The sequence below is a fragment of the Emys orbicularis genome, chromosome 2 (assembly GCF_028017835.1).
Source record: "Emys orbicularis isolate rEmyOrb1 chromosome 2, rEmyOrb1.hap1, whole genome shotgun sequence".
Lineage (NCBI taxonomy): Eukaryota > Metazoa > Chordata > Testudines > Emydidae > Emys > Emys orbicularis.
In genome coordinates, this window is record NC_088684.1 from 129,454,150 (window position 1) to 129,470,703 (window position 16,554).

Genomic DNA, 16,554 nt, shown 5'->3' on the forward strand with positions numbered 1-16,554 from the left:
CTTCCATCCCCTTTCCAATTGTTGCAGCTGTCTGGAGGTGCTTGCCTTTCACGCCTTCCTCATTCATTCAACAGGGCAATTGAATAAGGGGTGCGGGGAAATCTTAGTCTATTCTTAGCAAAGAGACATTTTTCTTCTATCTTATTCTATCCTTAGGGGCGATAACATTATACCAAGGGCAATGCAAAGTTTCTACATGAGGCTTTGATACAAAGTTTTCATATACCTAGGCTCATCAGTACAAGGTTTCTATATGAAGCTTTGATACAAAGTTTCATGAAAACAGAGGTCAAACGTGGGTAGACCCACTACAAGGTTATAGGAAGAGGCACAATGCGTAAAGTCATATGAAAATTATCAGAGATTTATCTTGGGGAATCATGGGGGGGTGGGGGGGAGGGCTGGCTGGCTGGCTAGCCCTGCTGCTCTCCTGTTCTACAGGAACAGAGGTGACTCTAGGTACCAGAGCCATCAATCCATCACCTTTCTCCAGTGCGCCATTTAGTCCAAAACAAAAACAAAAACAAAACAAAAAACTTTAAATATCCAAAAGCTTGTGTTAGTTCATATTCCTGTGGTTGCCTGGTGTTGTTGTGTATAAACTTCCCCCATAAACACTCTATTCACAGTTCCCCAAAACTTAAGTGTGGCGGACGAAGTTCATAGGCCTCAAGCCTCATCCTAACTGCTTAAGCTAATGTTTTACAGGATACAGTCCTGTAGGTTACTTGCATTATCACTAAATAAAATAAATGGTAAAGCTAGCTCTGTGGGCTACAATGGTTTGAACCATCTACAAAAAAACATTCTAGTTTTTTATTCTTAGCTATAAGTTTTTATAGCAATTTCTATAGAAATCTATTTAATGTCTTCCCTGTATTGGTTTAATCCCTATTAAATTCTGAGACCTTTCCATAAGGAAGGAAGCAAATAAATGTCCTTTCAGCAACCACCCACACACCTACTTTTTTCACAAGCTAAGGAGATTTTTTGGGGAACCCCTGTTTTGAAGTATTGGTAGCAAATCATTGCCTTGTAGCTTGCCCTGACGTTATCGAAATTGTGACAGAGGGAACTCTGACCCAGTTTCTGCAAATACACACATACATAACTTTGAACTCAATGGGACTCCTCACCTGTGTAAAATTAAGCTTGTGTGTAAGTGTTTGCAGGTTCAGATCCTCTGGTAGAAAGGTGCAGACTTTATTACTATGGAATACGTGCCAACTTTTGAAAGCTATGACACAGAACAAAGGTTGTTTGTGGGAGAGAACAGTGATCCACCACACAACTCAAATTTTGACCCAAGATTAGATTTGTAAAAACAAGGCCAGAAGAGAGATTTGGGATGCATTTTTCTGAGCATTCTAATTGAAACAGTTTGGGTTTTCAAACAAATAAAGGTTACCCTGCAGTGTTTGCAACCCAAACTTCACAGCCCTGCGAACCTGACTGTAACCAAAGATGGAACTGACTTTATTTATTTCCCTTGTCAGCATTGAGAGAAATGCAAAAAGCAAACAACAAAAATAGTGACAGGTGAAATGGATTTTTAAAAGGCTTTATGTTTCTAATATTCAATGTTCTTTCCTACCAGATTGCTGTTTTGTTTCCACCCGGCCCCGCCCCTCCCTGCCTCTATTGGACCCCTCTCCAAATCCCCGCCCCTCTGCCCCGCCCCAATTCCGCCCCCTCCCTGCCCCTATTGGACCCCTCCCCAAATCCCCGCCCTGGCCCCGCCTCTTCCACAGCACACTGCGTTCCCCTCCTCCCCCCCCCTTCCAGGCTTGCCGCGAATCAGCTGTTTTGCGGCGCAAGAGCTGGGAGCCAGGGGGAGAAGCAGAAGGCGGGAGGCCCTCAGGGGAGGAGGCGGAGGTGAGCTGGGCAGGGGGGTGGGGACTGGGGAGCTGGGCTGCTGATGGGTGCTCAGCACCCACCAATTTTTCCCCATGGGTGCTCCAGCCCCAGAGCACACAGAGAGTCAGTGCCTAAGGCGCCACTTTTGAAGAATGTGGTCAGTGGGGGAGCGGCCGCTCCCCCTGCTCCCCCCCAGCTACGCTCCTGTTTCCAGGACAGAAGGCTTGTCTTTCTGGTAACACACATCAGCTTGTAATGTATTACCTTTTCAGGGAAAAAAAATAAAAGGATGATGTGACATCAGAGAGCATCCCCCAAACATTCTCTATTGTGACTCTTAGGCCATGTCTACACTATGGGTGCTACGGTGCTGCAACTACACCACTGTAGTGCCATAGTGTAGATGCTTCCTACAGCAATGCAAAGGGTTTTTCCATCAATGTAGGTAATCAACTTCCCAGGGCAGTGGTAGCTAGATTGACAGAGAAATTCTTCTGTCGATCTAGCCATGTCTACATTGGTGGGTAGATCAGCTTAACTATGATGTTAAGGGTGTGAATTTTTCACACCTCTGAGTACTCTACCTGTGTCGACTTAAAAGTTAACTGTAGATCAGGCCTTACTCTTTTATACCCTCTGCAACAAAAGACTGAGGCCTGGGCTGCACTTAAAACTTAGGCTGGCACAGCAAGGCTGCTCAGGGTCTGAAAAATCCACACTTCTGAGCACCGTAGCTATGCAGAGTGCACCCCCGGTGTAGATGCAGCTAGGGCAATGGAAGAATGCTTTTGTCGACCTAGTTACCACTGCTCAGGGAGGTAAAAACAGTCTCCAGTTTGTTCCATCTTCATCATGCCAGCGCAACCCGAGAACTGAATGTTTATCTGAATGGTCAGAAGGTGAAGCATGAAGTAGAACTGGTCTATCTAGGTGTGACCTTAGACTGCACACTGAGTTACCATGCTCACCTGAAGAAGACAGCAGCTAAAGTTACAATCTTCTTAGCAAACTGCAGGTTCATCATGAGGTGCTCGTGCTCCAACTTTGCAGATGTCAGCTCTTGCCACCTCGTAATCAGTGGTGGAGTACTGTGCACCAGTTTGGAGTCGATCATCACACACCAAACTGGTTGATACGCAGTTACATGCTGCCATGCGTATCATCTCCGGCACCCTGCATCCAACTCCACTCCCATGGCTTCCAGTTCTGAGCAATATTACTCCTCCTCATAACAGACGAGAGGATAAGAGCCAGTCAGGAAGGTGTGGGGAGCCACGGCGGACTCTCTACCTGCCTGTGGTGCAAGGGGCCCAAGCAGCCCCTGGCCCGTGTCCCTGCTCCCAGGGCTCCCCGCCTGCCTGGGGCAGATGGAGGGTTCGTGACTCCATGGCTCCTCACAGCTGCCCACGCAACTCTTACCATGGCCAGGCTGCGGCTCCAAGGCCCGCCCCCCTGGCCAGAGCCAGGTTGGGGAGAGCTGCGTGGGCAGCTGTGGGGAGCCAGCGTGGAGTTGCAGATCCTCCTCCTGCCCCGGGTGGCCGGAGAGTGGGGACATGGGCCGGGGATTGCTTTCAGACCCCCACTCCCTGGGCAGGTGGAGGGTCCACCGCGGCTCCCCACAGCTGCCCGGGCTCCCCGGCCAGGCTCCACACTGGCTTGGCCATGGGGTGGGGCCTCGAAGGGAAGAGGAGGAGAAGGGGGCGGGGTCTGCCCGGGCGAAAAGTGGGAGGACCAGGCCCTTCCACTTTCAACAAGTAGGAGGGCTATGACCTGCTGGTTCTGGTGCCACTGGCCTGGGGCCCCAGCCACAGGGGAAGGAAGAGCCACAGCACAGTGCAGTGGGAAGCAGGAGAGAGCCTGGGGGTGGAGTGTGGGTGGGGCCATGCAGGCAGTTTGGAAGGCTGAGCCTTCCCCTGACTTTGATGCCCGCTGCCCTGCCCAAAACTGGACACAGCTATCGACTTTTCATTAATTTACTTGTACTAGAAGAGATAGTAGTACAACAAAGAGATGTAGCATTATCTGCTTTTCATTCCTTCATTCAAACAAACTGCTCTGCATGGCCCCCTCTTGCCTGTGTACATAGGGGTGGTTCCTTGAATCCTCCTGAGAGATTTCGATGAAACATTCATGGAGGTACTCTGCAGTCCTCTCCTGAAGGTTTCTAGGGATGGCAGCATTATTTCTTCCTCAAGGGTAGGACACTTTCCCATGTTAGTCAGCTGTAACTTCGGCAGGCACCATTATAGTACACAGGCTAGCAGTATATGGGCCCAGGCAGCTTCGGGATGCCAGCAGCAGCTGTGTTCTCTATGCCTTTGTTACACTCAGGAGTGAGATATCAGCTAAAATGACCACTGCCTGTGGAAAATGGTGCCAGTATTCAGTACCATTGCTCAGTACTCATAGTTGCATGCAACTGAGCAATTCCCTCCTCATCTCCCTTACTCCTGGTAGGCTATACTCACCACGAGACTGGTGCTGTGAGTGGGGCCATGCACAAGCACTCTGAAGCAGAAGTGTCAATAAGCATGTCTTATTTAAATCTTTAGGGGAGCAAGGGAGGGGAGCTCTGAATCTTAACTTTTACTTTCTGTTGTGACTATATTGACAATGCTACCTCTGTGTGTTTTATCTGCAGCTGCTACTGTTGCAGCCTTAAGAGGTTCCCCTTCCACACCTGTGGGAAGGGGAGTCAGATAAGGAGAAAAAAGATGACGACTCAGGATGACATGTTCAGTGCGATCCTGCAAGCCGGTGCTGCATCAGACTTGAGCACAGGGCCTGGAGGGTGAACACTGCAAACAGCCTGGAGAAGGAAAGAGCAAACAGAAGGACTAGGAATTTCAGCAGTAAAAGGAGAGGGAGATGCACCAGGATGTTATGGGGCTTCTCCGGCAGCAAACACAGATGCTGCAGACTCTTGTGGACCTACATGTTCAACAGTTATAGGCTCACCTCCCATAGCAGTCCATGGAGAACTTTATTAGATCATCTCCCTAAAGCGCCCTCAACATTCATCGTGATATCAGGGGCCACATCTCTACCCCACCATTCCACCCCATGGGACCTTAAGGACAATCACAGCTTCACAGGCACTGACCTGTGAAAGCCATGGTTGCTATATGTGTAGGTAAAAGGGCATGAATGTTTTTTCCCTTTGTTAAGGTCCATCCCATTAATGTATTAAGCTTTTAATGTATTTGTTTTTAAACTGCACAAAGTTTTCTTTGCACTGGTATTGTTACTGAATACAATTATATTATTTGGAAATTAATCTTTATTAGTTCACAGCATATGCTGCGGAGTGCCGAGCAGTTCTGAAAGCACCCACTTGTTACTTTACAGGTATGACACAACTCATATGACCAGTAACAGTGTAAAAATCCTAAATGTACAGCAAGCATCGAAAAATGCATAGGTGAATTAACAGCACTATATTCATAAGTGTACACCACATAATTCCTAACAGGCCCCAAAACAGCAGGGCCAGGTAGAGCACAGTACAACACAATACATTACTATGGCTTACCATTAAAGAGCTCTTTCAAAGCCTCCCTGAGCCATATAGATCTGCGTTGAGCTTTTCTAACAGCCCTTGTGTCTGGCTGTTCAAACTCAGCAGTGAGCCGCTCTACCTCAACCATCCACCCTGGTGGCAACTTTTTCCCCTTTGCTTCATAAATATGCAGGACACAGCAGGAAGCTATAACCATTGGGATTTTTTTTTTAACTGAGATCCATTCTTGTGAGTAAACAACATCAGTGTACCTTCAATCCACCAAAAGCACATTGAACTGTCATTCTGCACCTCCTGAGCTGGTAGTCGACTCTTTCCTTGGTGCTATTGAGGTGGTTGGTTTACAGCTTCATGAGCCGGGGGCAAGGGGTAGGCTGGGTCCTCCAGGATCACTACTAGCAATTCAACATCACCATAGCTAATTTGCCAGTTGGGCAAGAAAGTCTCTGTTTGTAGCTTTCTGAACAGTCCTGTGTTCTTAAAGATGCAAGCATCATTGACCTTCCCTGACCAGCCAAAATTGATGTCAGTGAAGCATCCCCAGCAATCCACCGATGCTTGCATAACCATAAAAAAGTAGCCGTTTCTATTGATAAACTCTGTGGCAAGGTGGTCTGGTACTAAAATAGGGATGTGTGTGCTGTCTATTGCTCCACCGCAGTTTGGGAACCCCACCGCTGAAAATCCATCCACTATGTCCTGCACATTGCTGAGTGTCATAGTCCTGCATAGCAGGAGATGATTAATGGCCCTGCACACTTGCATGACAACAGACCCCACAGTGGATTTTCCATCTCCAAAATGACTTCCCAATGATTGGTAGCAATCCGGCTCTGCGAGTTTCCACAGTGCAATTGCCACTAGCTTCTCTACTGCCAGTGCAACTCTCATTTTGGTGTCCCTGAACTGGAGGTCTGGGGCGCGCTCGGCACACACATCCAGAAATGGGACCTTGCACATTTGAAAGTTCTACAGCCAATGCTCCTCATCCCAAGCCTGTATTATGATGCAATCCCATGCAGATGCAGTGCTCCACCATCAGCAGCTGCTCTGTGAATGCCATCAACAACCTTGAATTGTTTCTTTCTATGTCCCTCAGCAATTTGTCCTCCAATAACTCATCATGTTCCCTGCTCATTCAGTTCTTCTTACAGCTCTGCCAATACTGGAGGAATGCGTGTCCTGTGCTTGTAATGCTTATGACAATAGTGGAGAGCTCCATGCAACTGTCAGAGATGACTGACAGTGAGGATGGCTGCGTGGGTTTGTGGGATTTTTAAAAAAGGTCTGAAAAGTATGGGATATATGTGACATTATGGGACGGAGACAGTTGCATGCTGGGAGGTTAACCCCATGCTCCCAGTCACCCCTGTACAACCCCTTTCTGCCCCACAATGCATTGCCAAAACTTTCCAAAAGACAGTGTGCTGGATGGTGTCAGGTTGCACACTGGGATACCTACCCATGGTGCACTGCACTGTGCATTGACACAAGCACTCCTGGTGAGTATGTGCAGCGCTGACACAAGAAGCCAAGTATGCATGAGTACAAGTGCTATACTAACTGTGGCAGTTTTATGCCAACATCACTTGTGTCGATCAAAGTTTGTAGTGTAAACATGGCCCCACTCCTACATATTTAAAAAGTTTAAGGTCAGGTCTACACAAAGTTAAGTCAACCCAGCTACGTCGCTCACCTAACCCCCGGAGTAGACCAGTGCTAAGTCAATTGAAAGATTCTTCCGTTGACCTGGCAACCATCTCCTGGGGGAAGTGGATTAACTATAGTGATGGGAGAACCTCTCCTGTTGCAGAAGTGAGTGTCTACACTGAAGCGCTGCAGCTGTGCCACTGTAGCATATCAAGTGTAGTTGAGCTCTAAGTTTATCGGATGCTGTTTATCATCCTCCACAGTTACTGTTGAAATAGAAAGTATTTCTTTAATATTGTAAGACATGAATATGCCATGCCGCTTCTTTACAAATACAGGACATAAATATTTATTGAACACTTGTCCATTTTACCATCCCTGCCTAGTACTGGGCCTAGATCATTGCGGGGTTCCTCTAGTCCTGTTAATTATCTGATCACACATTATTCCTCATCCCCTCTTCCTCTAACCCCCCATCCCTCTCTCCAATTATCCCCTGTCCCATTCCTGCCAACCCTTCCCCAAATCCCATCCACCCCTATAACTCCTCCTGCTTGTTCATCCTCTCCCCAAACTCTTCCATCCCCCCAATCCCCACCCAAGCCTTTCCATCCCTCCCACAATCCTCTCCCCAACCTCCTCCATTCCCCCATAAATAACCCCCTCCCCAACCCTTCTATCCCCCATAAATAACCCCCTCCCCAAAGTCCCTCCAAACACCCCCTCCCCGCCCCATCCCCCTCTATCCTCCCCTAGACCCTTCTCCCCAACCCCCCGTGCCCCTCCCCAAATCCCTCTATCCCCCCAGACCACTCCCCAGCCCCTCACAACCCCTCCCCCAACTCCTTCCCTCCTCTGGCGGCCCTCTCGGTCCCCTCAGGCGCGCTACTCTCGGCACGACACCCCGACGGCTCCCCGACCCCTCGTAGCCGGGCTATTCTCTCGGCGAATCCCCCTCCCGCCGCAGGCTATTCCCCTCCATCGCCCCCTCCCCCCGCCGCAGCGCTCCGGACCCAAGATGGCCGCCGTGTCAGTTTGGGGCTTCGCCGCCGTCCGGCCTCCGGCTCGCGGTTTGCGTCTCTCGCAGGCCCCGGTAAGTGGCGTCGTCTCGGCCGCTCTTGGCTCCGGTGCCCGGCGCCGCGGGGGCCGAGGGCAGGCGGCTGGCCGGGCCCTGCCGCCCCAGGGAGCGGGAGGCCCGTTGGGTGCTCCAGGCCCCGCGGCCTGTTCCGGCCCCGCCGCCGCTCTGCGCCAAGCCCGGGCCCGGCCGCCCCGCTCCCCTGCAGCGCGCTCGAGCCCAGCAACCGAGGAGGCGGCGCCCACGGGAGGCCGCGGATGAGGCCGGCGGCGCGGGCCGCGGCGCTCGGGCTGAGTCGGCCTCCGACTGCGGCTCCTGGTAGCGCGGCTCAGGCGGGCCCGGCGATGCGGGAACACCGGTCCGGGCTGGGCTGCCTATTCCCAGGGAGAGGCAGCGCGGTGCCCCCTGGGGTGCCCTCTGCCGCTGGGGCCGGTGCCCTGATTCCCCGGGAGCGGAGTCCCTGCGCCCGAGCAGGGTCCAGGGGGTCCGGCCGGGGGCGCCATCCCGCGAGCTCTTCTGTGCTGTGGGCTATCCTATAGCACGGGTGGGGACCGGCTGTGACAGGTGCAGGGGTACTTGTCATGCAGCTGGAGAATGAGTGAGGGGCCATCACCCCCGTGTGACACCAGCCTCAGCCTGGCCTCACTATTAAGAATGTTGTAGGACAGTGAAATGCCCTGATGGGAGATCGCAGGGTCCCCTTCCCCGGGGTCCAGGTATGGGGTGACTCAGAGGCATCCCCTGTCAGTTACAGTTTAAATAGAAAGGTGCAGACAGATGTCTGTGTGGTCATACCTACCCTTACGTCTGTTATAGTGGTAATACAACCCCTGTTTAAATACTGTTGTCCTTCTGTGTAGATTTTGTTTTAAGCAGAGGTTCTAAACTTCTACCTAATTATTAAACTTAAACCTGTATGTGGGGGACAGTGTAGATGATCTAATTTTCATGTTTTAAAATCCTTTGTTATTGGCAGATTCTCTAACAGTTACTAGAAAGCAGGATACTGGACGGAAGAGCTAGAGGTACTAGGTTGACTAACTTGGAACTTACAAAATCTCTCCTATAAAAATGGTGAAGATTTCAATAAACTGTTTACAACTCCTTGAATGTCAATGCAAGAGGCAAAACGTACTGTGGCATTCGGAATCCTTTAGTTACTTTGTATTGAAGTTTCAGGCTAAGGCTATGTCTTCACTGCCAAATTAGGTGTGTTTATTGCATCAGGATAGCTGTCACGATGTAAAATTGTAATGGAGATAAGGCACCAGGTAGTTTTTACCTTGATGTAGCTAACTGAGGTCAACCCTATATCTCCCACCTGGGAGTTACGTTGACTAGCTACATCCAGGCAGAAACTACAGTGCTTTGTCTCCAGTAGGATTTTACATTGTTAGCTGTCTCGATGTAAAATCCAAACTTTGTTTTTAAGTGAAGACATAGCATAAGTGTTACTTCAGCATTGTTACAAAATGTGCTTCAAAACTTCAGTGATAGATTAGACGAATTTACAATATTCTTGTATATTTGTGACTATACAAACTAGAATGGGACACTTGTGACTTTCTTTGTGGGCGTGACTATTTTCTCATTTTCTTTCAGATTTAATGTTCCAGTTTTCCTGATGTGAGATTGGAAATCCAAAGTTGAGGTGAGATGTGCTGAGTTCTTTACAACTTTGTGAAAACCTTGCTCTGGAGCTGTTGATGGATTTATTGAAAGCATGAAGAAATTCCTAACAGAATATATCATTTTTCTACTTTCAGTTTAAAAATATTAATGTTTGAGAAACAGAGAGTAATTCAGCTCCAAAAACGTGTATGCTATGGTTAACTGGTTCCCATCCTCCAAAAATCTGTTTTCCCATGGTGTGAAGCTTATTCAGCATCGGGATAAAGGATAACGACTCTATGGATATACAGAATTCTTCACCATGGTAAAACTCGCTAACCCGCTGTATACGGAGTGGATTTTGGAGGCAATCAAAAAGGTGAAGAAGCAAAAACAACGCCCTTCAGAGGAGAGGATATGCAATGCAGTGTCTTCATCCCATGGTTTGGACCGTAAAACTGTTCTGGAACAACTAGAATTGAGTGTTAAAGATGGAACTATATTAAAAGTCTCCAACAAAGGTCTCAATTCCTACAAGGATCCTGATAATCCTGGGAGAATAGCACTTCCTAAACCTCGAAACCATGGAAAGTTGGATGGTAAACCAAACGTGGACTGGAATAAACTGATCAAACGGGCAATTGAGGGCTTGGCAGAGTCCAGTGGTTCATCCTTGAAGAATATTGAACGCTTTTTGAAAGGTCAGAAGGATGTGTCTGCATTGTTTGGAGGTAGTGGCACTTCCATCTTTCACCAGCAATTGCGACTGGCTGTCAAGCGTGCTGTTGGCCATGGCAGACTCCTTAAAGATGGACCTTTGTACCAACTCAACACTAAAGCAGCCATCAATGCTGATGGGAAAGAGAGTTGTGAGTCTCTTTCCTGTCTGCCTCCAGTGTCGCTCCTTCCTCATGAAAAGGATAAGGTAAGAGCCAAGTATACACCAACATTTCCTTGGAGCTGATGAAACATGGTGATACAGGCTCAAAATTTGAGGTCACTCTCTTTAATATGTAACTGGTAAGTTGAAAATGGGCAGGAGGCTTTGAGAAGTCTGCAGCAAATGAATAGTTCTGTTTCTTCCCAGTTTCTGAGCATGAGCAGAGAAAACCTCATGGTTGGTAATTTGTGCCTGCCGCTTGGAAACTGCAAATGACAAATTTCCCTCCCCAATATTCATGGTGTTGAATCAAAGGGTTGGTTGGAGACTCTCCAGAATACAAGGTTGTGTTTGTCTGATATGTTTAACTCCATTTATATCAACAGGAAAAGCAGGGAATTATCCTCACACGCATTCAAATTGGATGGATTATAAAAAAGAAAAAAAATTCAAGGTTTTATTTTTTTCATTTAGCTACCAGCCCAATTCACTATTTCGGACCTATTATTTTATTATTTATGTGTATTCTGATAGCTGATTAGGACTTCTAGATGCTATCTGAGCCCTATTGTGCTAAGTGCTTTCAACGCACGCACATAATGAATGACAGTTCTTGCCTCAAAGAATTAAGTTTTAGCTTCTGAAAAGTCAACGGATGGATAGAGCAAATGGGGGAAGGGATGGAGTACATGGAAGGTAATAGTGGAATGAACACTTTTAATGTATCTTAATGAAACCAAGTTATTTATATTGTATCATAAAGAAACTCAGGTATAGACTCATTGTAAAATGAAACACTTATCTTCTGTGTTTTAGTGTCTCCTATTCTGTGCATATTTTTGGCCTGTTTCTTTCTATCCCTCTCCCTGTATAAGATTTTTGACCTCTCCAACTTCAAGTTCGAGTTGGCAGAGTGAAATTGACACCCAGTTCAGTTCTTTCTTGCCCCTGTTTTACCACTGGGGATGTTAGGTCAATGAGTTTGTTTTCAAGTAAAGACAAAAGTTGCCAACAAAGGGTCCCTTTGCACTGCAAGTCTGTAATGCCTTCTGCAACAGTGCTGAAAGTGACTTTGTCCCATCCACGCTACTGGCTAAATTATTTTCAACTCTGATGGGGGTGAGAGGGGGTCTTGTTGCTGACATCCTTTTGTTACTGACGAGATCTCAATGCCTCTCTAATCAGCTTCACACTCCAGGCAGGGTTCTTTCCTATGGTCTTTACAAGCTTTGAGGCCTTGATGGCATTAGGAAGTTTCTTTTCTAAAATTTCCAACTACTGCTACCACTAGTAAAAACCCATCAATGACTCTACAGGTGAGAACACTATTGTAAACGGAGCACTGTTACTTTCAGCACTGTGGGACATAGACCTGCACTGAGTAGAATTAGAGAACAGTATACTTAATCCCTGTGGTTTCCTGGAGCTCTGGCTACTCTAGTCTAAGCTAATGTTCTTACTACTAGTAAAGACTGGTCTACAGTTTTTTGTACTACTTTAACAATATCAGTTACTAAACCAAAATAGTTTCAGCAGTATGGAAACTGTGTGTACACAAGCAGTAAAACCAGTAGCAGCTGAACCGATAGTAGTAACAGTGGGAAACTGTAGCACATCTTAGTGTCAGCTGTCTGAGAGAGAATGTCTAGGCTCTGAAGCTGGTTGTGTATTAATACTGTGGCATCAGTATGATCCTTCAGTGGAATTATTCCATGGCAGTGTCTTAAAATGAGGTTGTCTAAATGCAGTGAAGGAAAATATGGAATACCACAAATCCTGTGTCTTATTTTTTTTGTTTTGTTCCCCAAGTATATCCCCCAGTAAAACGTTAATGAAAATTTCAATAAAGATGTTTCAAAATGCCCAATCCCCTCTAGAATTACAAACATGCACTTCCTGCTCAGATCTGGGATTTCTTCTGTAACCTTTGCATTGGAGCTATGACAGAAAGTTCATCTGGCCATGTACTGAAGAAAACTATAATGACTAATCCTGCTGACTTTAACCATGCTCCTTCTTGAACTCCACTATGTTTCTCTTCAAATACTCTTGGCGTACACTGCATAACCCATGCTGAGTTTCTAACTAGCTTCACTAAGGTCATTACTGCCTGTCAAGGTGTGTTGTCTTGTTAGCATGCCTTCAAAGTTCTGCCAGTTCTAATTGGTCTGCAGGTCATGGTCATGACATAGTTAAAGCCACAGGCATTTGGGTAACTGGGAGGGATGTACCTGTGATGTGACAAAGGCAGGGCATCCAACTTTTTGTCTGATATAGTAACAGTTACAATAGATGCCAGCATGGCAAACCTTAAATAAATTTATTTGAATGTTAAAGGTTGAGAAAGATACTCTTTGTTTCTGTTGCCCTTTTGTTTTAATTGATCTGATGTTTATTGTCAGCACTGGAGACTTTAGTTCCTTTATCCACAGAATAAATACAGTACGAGTAATGGTAGTGCAGCGTTCACCTCATAGCCTTTAACTTTGACCTAGTGAGACCACTCAGGTTGAGAGGAGAGCTCAGTCTCCATACCCAATTCAGGGCATGGATTTGCTGCTGAAACTATCAACAAGGTAGTTAATTACCCAAAGACCATAACTGAGACTATGTCGACACTGCAATTAAAAACCCACAGCTGACCCGTGTCAGCTGACTTGGACTCTGGGGCCATTTATTTGTGTGTAGACGTTTGGGCTCAGGCTGGAGCCCGAGCTCAGGGGTTCTGCGAGGGAGCATGGTCTCAGGGCCCAGGTTCCAACCCAAGCCCGAATATCTACGCTGCAATTAAATGGCTCCATAGCCCGAGCCTGAGTCATCTGACATGGGCCAGCCGTGGGTGTTTAATTTCAGTGTAATCATACCCTTTGAGTGTGAAGAACTGTCTAGTAGGAAATGACCTGAGACACAGTTTATTTCCTTTGTAGACTGTGTGTGGAATAGCCATTAGTTGGTGATAACTTTCACCCACTGCTGTTCTGGGCTGGATTTGAACTAGCAATCCAGATGTGAAAGGCTCAATATACTATAATCAATCCCCTGAGCTGTTCATCCCACCTATGTTTTTAGAAGAGTGATAATTGTATAATTCTAACATTTATTTGCAACAGATGAACCTCGGTCAGTCTAGAAAAACTATGAATAAAAGAGGTCATTTGGGTTTCCTCACTGCCACTTTCTCTTAACTGTTCATTGTATTTAAATAACTGTTAAAGGGATGTTGCCAGTTTAAAGAATCATATGGTTCAAATTTAGGATCCTAAAGTAATGTTTAGTCGTCTAAATAACGCTGGCCTGACTTCCAGAGATGCTGAGCAATAAGAGCTTCCTCTGAAGTCAGTAAACGCTGCAGGTACTCAGCATCTTTGATGAATGTGCCATACTTATTTAGTTGCTTAAATGTGGATTTAGGAGCCAAGTGTAGGCACTTGATTTAGAAAATTTTACCCAGGAATTTTTCAATTAACTTCTTTGCTATACTATTGATAATGCTTTAAGTTAGAAACAGAACACTTGACAAATCTAATTTACATCTTATGCAATTTAGTATATGCATTTCTCTTAGCTTGAACAATGAAACTGAAAACCAAGTATCAATTGTCTATAACTAGTTTCTAGTCAATTTCACGTTCAGGTTCTCATGTTAAGTGCACAGTTATGTTTGGGTGGCAAACACTCCAGGGGAATGTTTATTTAAAAATGTTTCTATTGACATGTAAAGAAAACCTCTTTTTATAAAATATAATTTTTATGCCAAATTTTAGCGGTGTGTACTTTTAATACCACATGGCAGCATTCAATGCAAGGAAAAATCCAAAACATAAACTTTGGCTTCAGAGATTAATGTAATAGAAACACCCTTTTAACTGCTAAGTCTGAAGTCTCCCAGAAACATTATCTAGATTTTGAAATGGGTTTTCGGTGCAGAATTCAGCATTGAGGTTTGGTTATCTGTATATTATGATAGTTAATGATAGACACCTTTAAGTTCTAAAGTTCTGTGCTTGCCCTCATTTCTGTTCTCTGGTAGGTGGAAAGAATTGTCTTTTTCGTTATTGTTCACTTCTCTATGCTTTAATCTGTAGCTTCTATTGGCCCTATTTTCTGTTGGGGTAGGCTTGTACGGTAAAGTGCAGAGAAAGGAATTTGGAGAGCAGCAGGCTGAAATATTCTGGGATAACTGGGGCTTGGTTGACATGGCAGTTTTAAGATTGTTTTAGTTATTACATTATGAGTTTCTGTCCTACCTGCTATTTCTTTACCTCATATCTGTGCAGTAATACTTTTATTTAGAATCATAAAATATCAGGGTTGGAAGGGACCTCAAGAGGTCATCTAGTCCAACCCCCTGCTCAAAGCAGGACCAATCCCAGTCAGATTTTTGCCCCAATCCCTAAATGGCCCCCTCAAGGATTGAACTCACAACCCTGGGTTTAGCAGGCTAATGCTCAAACCACTGAGCTATCCCTCCCCTTTGCTTAACTTCAGGTACAAAAGTTTGCAATTGTCTAGCAATAAAGGTTAATTTCTCATAAGATTACTTGTGTTTGAGCTCTGTGGTTTGTTTGATTGAATTGTGAAACGTAAACAGTAATTCATATTTAAGTAAGTTTGCATATATGAAGTATGTGTTATGTACCGTGTTTAATTCTGGGAAATTTCCTAGAGATGCACTAGCTTTTGGATGTTTGAAGAGGGAATTGCAGTATTTCAAAAGAAAGTCTTCCCTGGGTATTGAAAATCTCAAAATAAGCAACTTTGCATCAAAAAGCAGGGATTTCTAATTTTTCTTGCCAAGGTACTGCATTGTATTCTAAGAACCTGTTAAATCTGCACATCTGACTACAGGTTTCTGGTTTAAAGGCCCTTCATCAACTGATAACATTTGTCACAGGAGACCTGCTTATTATTAATTACTTATAGTGTGGTAGCTCCTGCAGGCCCAAGACTCACTGTGCTAGGCACTGTAAAAACACATAAATAAGGTCCCTTCTCCAAAAAGCTTACAATTTAAGTATAGAACAGTTGGTTACAACAAATATGGGGGGAAGCACAAGGTATCAGTAAGATTGTTCTGATCTGTGTGTTAAAATCATCCTTCACAGCACACTAGCTACCTAGTCATAGCTGATAGACACTACTCTGTCCTAGCAACAGTGGGAGCAAAACGCTACATCCATAGTTCCAAGATCTCAAAACACATAGCAGACGTATACTATCATGATTGAGCCTAACAGAAAGTGAAGCCTAGGCCTCTGTGAGGGCTGTTTGGCATGATCTGTAAGTTGCCTAGTGTGTGATTGAGGGATTTGGGAGTAAGGATGGAGGTTGAACTAGTGCAGTGGTTTTCAACCTTTTTTCATTTGCAGACCCCTAAAAAATTTCAAATGGAGATGCAGACCCTTTTGGAAATCTTAGACACAGTCTGCGGACCACCAGGGTCCGTGGTCCACAGGTTGAAAACCACTGAGCTAGAGGGAATAATTGAACTATAGCTCAAACACAGTACCTGGTCTGCACAAGACTGCAGTCAGCAGCTAATAAGGGTGAGGGGAGAACAGTATATTGTGTATTGCATTACTTTATTAATGTAGTGTTAAGGTTGCATAGTTTAAAAAAAGTCAAGTGTAGAAGATAATCTTATTACAGCAACTATGAGTTGGCCACATGGCAGATGTTGCATATTTTATTGTATTTACTAAACATAACAGAAATGTTTAACAAGCAACAGGAATCAAATGTACTCATCTCATATGCAACATGTGAGTTATTTTTGCTGTATGACCCTGATTTTAACTGTAACTTTAAGATTCCATTAATGTAGGTTTTTTTTCATTAATAAGATACAATATTCTACCCTAATGGTGCAAAAGGTTGCAATATAATTGTAGGTGGTGCTGTGGACTGTTACTGTAAGTCTCTTTATGATCCAGTAGGTGTTATCCCTGTTTTATAGACAGG

The 16,554-nt window shown here is 45.4% G+C and overlaps 1 protein-coding gene across 2 annotated transcripts in view; it reads left to right on the top strand.

Annotated features, from left to right (window-relative positions):
• Nucleotides 1-8,029: 8,029 nt before the first annotated feature.
• The window catches only part of KAT6A (lysine acetyltransferase 6A), a 77,597-nt gene continuing 69,072 nt past the window's right edge, over nucleotides 8,030-16,554 (top strand). The window contains exons 1-3 of one of the 2 annotated variants that reach the window (XM_065399808.1): nucleotides 8,030-8,120; nucleotides 9,705-9,753; nucleotides 9,869-10,638. In XM_065399808.1, the coding sequence (XP_065255880.1) occupies nucleotides 10,036-10,638 (603 nt within the window). In that variant the 5' untranslated portion in view covers nucleotides 8,030-8,120; nucleotides 9,705-9,753; nucleotides 9,869-10,035. Of the gene's footprint in view, nucleotides 8,121-9,704; nucleotides 10,639-16,554 lie in introns of both variants that reach the window. The other variant, XM_065399807.1, reaches the window with a different exon arrangement.